Source organism: Aulonocara sp. 'chitande type north' Nkhata Bay, linkage group LG10, assembly GCF_057382095.1.
Source record: "Aulonocara sp. 'chitande type north' Nkhata Bay isolate Kocher_YH1m ecotype deep benthic linkage group LG10, A_spYH_male_GT1.1, whole genome shotgun sequence".
In the NCBI taxonomy this organism is placed as follows: domain Eukaryota; kingdom Metazoa; phylum Chordata; class Actinopteri; order Cichliformes; family Cichlidae; genus Aulonocara; species Aulonocara sp. 'chitande type north' Nkhata Bay.
The window spans coordinates 14976333-14984416 of record NC_141353.1 but is presented as its reverse complement, the minus strand read 5'-3'; the positions used below and the strand labels follow the sequence as shown (position 1 = coordinate 14984416).

Below are 8084 nucleotides of genomic sequence, written 5' to 3'. Positions count from 1 at the left end.
GGGTCCATTTATTTTAAATAAAATTGTCTTTAATGTATCTACCTTTTTAGTTTAGTTTTCGTTTAGTAAAAAATACATAACTGGACAGCTTTCTATTTATATACGTTTCAACCCCAAGGGGGCAGTGCAACATGTTGCAAGCTTTGCTCTCCACCACATCCCGAGGGAAACATCTGGTTCATTAGCTGCAAGCTGCTCCACATGTTTGCCAACTTTGTTAGTGTGGCAACTGGTGCCGAGCACCCAATGCACAGCTGATTTAATAGAGTTATTTTGTAGCCTAACAAACACACACTGGTGAGTGTATATTAAGTTTGCAGCAATGTTGCAAACCAAAACACTCAAAGAGCCCCAAACCTGGCTGAATGATCTAATAGCATTATTGATTCGTATGACTTTAAATCTGTTTGATATAGAAATGTACTGGGTGGGATTTTTTTAAAAACCCAAATTTAGCAGAGCTCTCTGCTGTACACTTTATACTGGTTACACCTCTCTGAACATCACCTATATATCTGTGCAACCTTTGGTATTTGCATTTACTTACTGTCAGAAACACAGACGCCAGCAGCAGGATGACAGAATATACAAGTCCTTTATTATTTATGGATATCTGTGGGAAAGAAAAACATCAGTGTTATGACCATCAAGCAGAAGTGAGAAGCTGCAAAGCTTCGCTCTGATAACTCGCACAGAAAAATTAGTAACCCGGGAAAGAAAGAAGTTTGAAGAGGTGTTACATAAAGATGAATGTAAGCATTACTATTGATCCGTGGTCCACCACAAGTGTACGCAAAGCCCAGGGGAAACCCAAACCCAGCAGGATGTCAAAGATATTGCTGCCTACAGAGTTGGACACTGCCATGTCCCCCATGCCTGAGTAAAGACAGGAAAAGTGACAGAGAAATGCTTAAGTACTTGCCTCACAAAGAGACATAAAAATGAAAGAGAGAGACATCACGCAGGACACATTTACCTTGTCGAGCTACAATCAGACTCGCCATGCAGTCAGGCACGCTAGTCCCTGCTGCCAGGAAGGTTATGCCCATGATGTAGTCTGGGATGTCTAGTGTGAAGCTGATGATGGTGACCTGATAGAAACATATAGAAAATATCAGGATAAAGTTATCTTACTGGTCTATAAAACCTTCAAACTGGCTTAGTTTTTGTTTTTGTTTTAATTTACAAACCAACATGCAGATGTACATCACATCAGTTTCAGCAGGTGTCTGAGAATACAAGAGATACTGTAGACAGAAGACCTGCTCTTACCATCCACACCATGAGGTAGGAGAAGACAGCGATCCATAAAGTGGAGGCCACAAAGGTGACCATGAACCAGCGGTGCCAGCGTGGCAGAATGCAGTTAGGCACAGTGCAGTAGAGCAATAGGCCCAGAGGCCATGTGATCACCCACTTTACCCGCGCACACCAGCCATCTGTGATGAGACAGCATTTGGACTGTATCAGCAATCAAGGGGTTAACATGATAGAGGAGTAAGATCAATTTAAGGCAACAATAAACTGACAAATTCTAGCTATATTTATTGAAGGCTGTTCAGAGGCCAGCGAAATCACAAGTAATCCCTGTGACTACTCTTGGGGCTTCATGATATCCTTAATGTGATTATCTAAGGTGCACAGCTCTCTGTCCACCCCGCCTGGCGTTTAAACCTCCTGTTTTTAAGGGGCAGCCAATCAGAAGAAAGTTGATTTAGAGGCAGGGTGGCCTTAAACAGGCAGGAGGTAAATGGGTAAACTCGGGGGCTGCACAGAGATGAATAAGGATTACTTTTAACCTTGAATCGTGCAGCGCTTCTCTAGTAGAGCAAAAGACTATGGAGTAAGAAATGAGCATTATAGCACAATCATCAATCAGCTAATCAATCAAATCATTATATCGAACTTAGAAGCAACAAGTGTTATTACACATTAAAAAATGAACAGAAAACCAGCGAGAGCTTCATGTGGAAAACTCTTTTTTATTGCTGAGGTATATAGTTAAGGGCCTCCCTTAGTTATGCTGCAGTAGGCCTAGGCTGCTAGAGGCTTCCCATGGTGCACTGTGCATTTCTTTTTCACTCACTATGTGTTTATACACCACTCTGCATTTAATTATTAGTTATCATTAACCTCTGGCTCTCCTCCACAGCGTGTCCTTGTCCTGTCTTCTTTCCCTCACCCTCAACAGTCAGCTCAGATGGCCACCCCAACCTGAGCCTGGCTCTACTGGAGGTCTCTACCTGTTAAAAGGGAGTTTATCCTTCCCACTGTTGCCAAAGTGCTTGCTCATAGTGGATCGTCTGACTCTATATTATTGTTACTATGTTACTAATAATACTGAGTTATCATTGTAGCGTCTTTAGCTTACAATATAAAGTGAGGCAACTGTTGTCGTGATTTGGTGTTAACGGAATTGAACATTTGCTTTTTGAAAAGGAAGCAAATGTTTATGAAGTCCTAGCCCTATTCTAGCTCATCTTATGTATCTGTTTTGATTATACAGTCTAAAATATACATTCCTCACCTGGAATGCGCACTGGACTGAAAATCCCATCTTCATCGTCATCTTCATCTTCTTGCTGGCACACCTCGGCCCCTGGCTTGTCTCCTGACTCTGTGTCGACCATGCCGGGTCTCCCGCCTCCGTTCTCCAGACTGCAGGAGGCTGTCCTCTTCAGACTGTTGCTGGTGGACCCCCCTCTTGACCCGGGTCCGGCCTCAACGTCCCGTTGATTTTTTGAAATACGGAGCAGTCTCTGTCTCTGCGGTCGAAAAAGATCATTTAGAATTTTTTTTTTCTTGTGCGCGAGTGCGTCACAGTATGTGAGCATTAAATACCTCACTGATGAGCATGCGTCCGGCCATGGAGAGCCTGGTGCGGGGTGAGAAGTGGGGGGTGATCATAATCCGCAGGCCGGCCTCTGAGAATGACAGTTTGTGAGGGTTGAGGATGAGAAGCTCATCTACCATGACGACTGGAGAAGCCTCCTGACCATGGGCTTGGCCTGTGTATGAGATGTTGCCAATGAAAAGCACAACATATAAAACTACTTCATTCACACTCGACAAATCATTTAAAAAAACAAAACAAAAACAAACCTTTGTTGAGAAGCACCATAGATGTGTTACACGCCGAGGTGTCTTCTCCCAACTTGTTGTCTCGCCGTTCTTCTGATCGGAGGCAGCACGGCCTGATGCTCCTCAACCGACGTGTCACAAACACAAAAATCTGGGAGTTGAACCTGTGACAGAGCAAACCACCATCTTACACCATCCAAGTATTCTTACAACTCACACATATGGAGCTTTACTGACTGATGAGGAGGTTTTGTCTTCAGGAAACTTACTTCATGATGATAATGTAGATTCCATACATCGTCATTAGCAGTAAGGACTCCCACCTGCACAGTGAGCAGAACGTTTATGTGAGTCTGACCTTCACAGAATCAGTGTGCATTGGGAACAACTTGGGGTTCAGTATCCTGCCCAAAGACTGGAGCAGTCAGGGATTGAACCATCAGCCTTCCAATTAGCAGAGGACCTAAGGCTAAGATTGAGCTCGTAATGCTGCACACTGCATTTTTCTGGGGGGTTATTCCATCTGTATTTCAAATGTGAACAATAACGTGACTATTTTTTTTATTCATATTGGGAAAATGATGGAGAAAACACCTTTACAAATACTTCATATAATACTTATGGAAACTTTGAAAAAGAGAGATTTCGTACCCGAGGAGGACTATCACACTATTTTCAGATGAACATGTTGTGTGTGTTTTATTCCACCTTTAATATCCCTGAAATCCTTCACTTGCTTTAACTCTTTAAAAAAAATCTCAAGCTGTAATAAAACTCTGTGGTTTCTACAGACCTCAAAACCTGCTGCCAGAGATGCCACATACAGATTTCAAACTTTCTATGTTAACTACACTCCAGGGAGTCCATATTATCAGAGCCACAGTCTTAGTATTAAGTGATATTAAAAACCGAGGACCAAATTCAAGCAGTCGAGCCATTTTTTATGATGGAATTTAAATATCCCTGCTGAATAAAATGCTATGAAAGCATCTATAATCACTCCTACTTTCATCCCCATCCCCAAGTTCTTCTTCTTCTTCTTCTTTTTTTTTTTTTTCTTAGAAAACTAATGACAGTATTGACCTCAAACTCTCCAGAATTCCTAATAAGAATTCCCTGAATTTTTGTTTTCCTCAGCGTGAAAAGTCTCTTGATAAATTGAGAATGACCCTGGATCGCTTTGTTTAGTTAGGATAATTTAATTAAACAGAAACAGCTTAAGTCTATCCAGCTCTCTTGACCACACTTCCTCCTCTTCACTGATTGGTTTGTGTTCTTCTTTGGTCACCTTTTATTCACAGTTTCACTCTGTCACAGTGTAGCAGTTCAGTCTTGAAATGTATTTATTTATTTAATCTTTTTTTAAAGATAGAAATGTGGGACACATTTATCTTTTATGTTTCCCCTTTTGTTTGAATATTTATAACTATAATTTATGTATTTATTTAGAATGGATGGATGGAATTTTGCAAATTTAAGCTTTTAACTGTAAATTCAGGCTTTTATTCATTTCCAACACTTTGATCAGATGCCCATAATGAAAGTCACCTTTGTATTCTGAACCTCTGAATTACCAGAAACCACCAAAAACATGGCTTTAAAAGTCCATTATCATCCAGATTTTACCTACAGACTGTCATTTGAACTCAGTAACATAGGAGCGCCCTAAACCAACTTCTTATAGTCTCTTATAGTTTGTAGTTGAGTAGTCAGTTTTGCTCAGAGAGATTCCAAACTCAGTGAGGTATCCCAGAAGCATCTGGACAGTGGCCATGACAGTAGCAGATCTTCTAAATACTAAAAGGGGTACTTCAGTGCTTCCTGTAATGCCTCCTTTAGCAGAGGAGACACTTGGGCATCATTTATTAAATTGCAATCCAAAGTGATGGTGTAACTGCTCCTGAAGGTTTTTCATGTTCGAAGTAGAATAAAGGGCCATGCTCCAACTGATGTTCAGCCAGTATTTTAATCTTCTTTTCACCAGCAAACACCGTGAAAAACTATGGTGAAATGATCAATGAAAAACACGGATATTACATCAGCAGAACAAAAATTACAACTCAAATAAAACATACACACAAAGTAAATGCACCAACATACCGTGTGCGCCTTTCTACTGAACATTCATGAGCAATTGTAGTCCATATTTTCTATATTTCCACCCTTTACACAGGCCAGCATTCTCTTTGTGGCTCGAGCCTTCAGTCTCTGGTGACACGTGCTCTTAATTGAGCCTCACCCCAAAGCATGCGCACCACAAAGCGCCACACTCAGGCCCACCAGTAGGTGGCGACAACACAACATGAATCCAGATTAAACACCAAATTTTGAACATTGCAATCACATAATAATTACATTTCAATGCGACGGCTACACTGCCACCAAAATTACAAAGGATTTCTATTTACATGTGTTAAACAAAATTAAATCCTGTAATTTTTAATAAATTGACAATCAAACATCAACTTATGTTACAAAAAAAAACCACTTCTTAAATAAACTTATAGATCACATATTATGTTTGTGTTCTTAACCCTTGTACTACTTCACTGTAGTTTAGACCCTTTAACTAGTACCACTAGTTTCTGAACTGGTCTCTCAAGAAAAGAGACTTGTTTCAAACGTTCACCTTTCTTTCCCAGATCCTTTTGCCCTATTTGGATCTTAACCGTCCGCACTAAACCATCATCATCTTCATTGGCTTCAACCACCCTTGCCAATTTCCACTCATTTCTTGGAATATTGTCCTCCTTTAAAATCACTACATCTCCAACCTGTACATTTTGTTTAGGAGTATGCCATCGTTGTCTTAAACTAATGCTGGTTAGGTATTCCTTGCGCCACCTGCTCCAGAACAACTCTGTTAAATATTGCACCCTCCGCCACCTCTTCCTGGCGTACAAATCTTCTCTTACAAATCTACCAGGAGGCGGAAGTGGCACAGACTCTTTCATTGTGAGCAAATGATTAGGCGTCAAAGGCTCAGCACTGTTGGGGTCGTTGATTGTATCAGTAGTGAGTGGACGATGGTTCAAAATTGACATGGCCTCGTAGAAGAAAGTTCTCAATGAGGTGTCATCTAACCTCCCTGTGGCTTGGGCTAGGACAGAACTCATGACATTCCTAACAGTGCGGATCTGTCGTTCCCAAATGCCTCCTCTGTGACTAGCTTCAGGAACATTCATTTGAAAGTCACACTGGTCTTTAGCTAGATAAGTAGAAATCATCTCCTTGTCTAATTCCAACAGACCCTTCTTGAACTCGTTCTTAGCTCCGACAAAATTTGTCCCTTGGTCAGAACGAATCTGTCTGACTGTGCCTCTGATTGCTATGAAGCATCTTAAAGCGTTTATAAATGCGTCAGTGGAGAGATCCTCCAACATCTCAATGTGCGCGGCTCTCGAGCTTAAACACGTAAACAAAAGGCCATACCTCTTCCATTCCTTTCGACCTTGTTTCGTATAGAAGGGGCCGAAAACATCAACTCCAGTGTAGGTGAATGGGGGCGAAGGATCCACTCTGTCAAATGGCAAGTCAGCCATGCGTTGTTCTTCAGCTGGCCCACGCACTTTTCTACAATTGACACACCCTTTAAGGTATTTGGCCACTACCTTACTGCCACCTATGATCCAATAGCCACTTTCCCTGAGTTTGTTCAGAGTTTGGCCTCGGCCTTGGTGTTGCGTTTTCTTGTGACAGTGGTCAAGAACAAGTTGTGTGACAATGCCTTCCTTTGGAAGGATTACTGGATGATTCAATGCAAATGATGCTGAGGACTTTCTCAACCTTCCTCCAACCCTAAGCAGGTTGTCTACCAAAATAGGATCAAGTTGATACATTTTATGAGTTTTTGGTAGTCCAGCTGAGTTTTGACTGAACCATTTGAGCTATTCTTTAAAGGCTTCCCTCTGTGCTGCCTGGAGGAGTACAAAAGCAGCCATTTGTCTTTCTTTTACACTAATGGGTCCTGAGTTATCTCTCCTTGCAAGTCTTTTAATTCTTGCCACAACGTTAAGAGCTGTATCCCAATTGGAAAATCTTGAGAACCTCTCAAGAAAGCTGTTTTCTTCAAGGGCATTTGTTTTCAGGACCTTTACTTCTGGGTCCCCAACAAGAAGATCAGGGGAATGTTGGTTTGTGACAATTTCCCTTTCCCATAGGAATTTAGGTCCAGTGAGCCAATTCGAGCTTAGCAGATCTGCCACCTTGAGGCCCCTAGACGCGTGATCAGCTGGATTTTGATCAGATTCAATGTAAAACCATTGCTTCGGATCAGTAGAGTCTCTTATTTTCTGAACTCGATTTGCCACAAAGACATGAAAGCGACGAGCATCATTTTTTATGTACCCAAGCGTCACTTTAGAATCTGTCCAGAAAAACTCCTCGTCAATTTTCCGCTCGAGCTCTGACCTGAGGAAGTTACTTACAGCTGCAGAAACTGCAGCTGCAGTGAGCTCAAGGCGTGGGATAGTGATTATTCTTGTGGGTGCCACTCTGGCTTTACCCATGACCAGTGCACAATGCACGTTCTTATCAGCAACAATCCTGATGTATGAACATTGTCCATAGCCACTGCTGCTGGCATCCGAAAAATGATGCAGCTCAATTTTTTTGACCTTGCCGAAGTTCTCAGGAACAAGGCATCTTGGTATTTCAATCCCTTTTAGATTCTCCAAGTCACCGAGCCATGCTTTCCATTTGGTCTCTAGTGCCGGAGGAATAGGATCATCCCATCCCACTCCGCGTTTGCACATTTCCTGGAGTACTTGTTTTCCTGTCAAAATGTAGGGTGAGAGAAAACCTAACGGGTCATACACACTAGCAACTGTTGCTAGAATTCCTCGGCGTGTGGCTGGCCTTTCTTTGAGGGCTACACTGAATGAGAACACGTCAGCCTCTATGTTCCACTTTACTCCCAGCACACTTTGCATTTGAATTACAGAGTAGTTCAGGTTTACATCTTTGGTCTTGCTGGCTCGTTCTGTTTCTGGGATAATGCTCAT

The 8084-nt window shown here is 41.9% G+C and overlaps 2 protein-coding genes across 2 annotated transcripts in view; both read right to left on the bottom strand.

Moving 5' to 3' along the window:
* Nucleotides 1–8084, bottom strand: part of LOC147320477 (sodium/potassium/calcium exchanger 3) — a 41191-nt gene that overhangs the window by 6907 nt on the left and 26200 nt on the right. Inside the window, exons 9-16 of the mRNA XM_086308500.1 lie at nucleotides 3351–3404; nucleotides 3103–3245; nucleotides 2842–3008; nucleotides 2528–2765; nucleotides 1273–1439; nucleotides 977–1091; nucleotides 764–876; nucleotides 548–613 (exon numbers count right to left, since the gene is read on the bottom strand). Coding sequence (XP_086164626.1) covers nucleotides 548–613; nucleotides 764–876; nucleotides 977–1091; nucleotides 1273–1439; nucleotides 2528–2765; nucleotides 2842–3008; nucleotides 3103–3245; nucleotides 3351–3404 — 1063 coding nt within the window. The remainder of the gene's footprint in view (nucleotides 1–547; nucleotides 614–763; nucleotides 877–976; nucleotides 1092–1272; nucleotides 1440–2527; nucleotides 2766–2841; nucleotides 3009–3102; nucleotides 3246–3350; nucleotides 3405–8084) is intronic.
* LOC147320478 (uncharacterized) lies at nucleotides 3411–7402 on the bottom strand. The gene is made up of 2 exons (XM_086308501.1): nucleotides 5182–7402; nucleotides 3411–5081 (listed from the first exon to the last, which is right to left on the bottom strand). Exon 1 carries the CDS (start codon nucleotides 6918–6920, stop codon nucleotides 5628–5630), a length of 1293 nt encoding a protein of 430 aa, XP_086164627.1. The 5' UTR covers nucleotides 6921–7402; the 3' UTR covers nucleotides 3411–5081; nucleotides 5182–5627.

Excerpts from the sequence above, each read along its gene's own strand:
- LOC147320478 (XM_086308501.1), bottom strand. The coding sequence starts at position 6,920 with ATGTATCAACTTGATCCTATTTTGGTAGACAACCTGCTTAGGGTTGGA.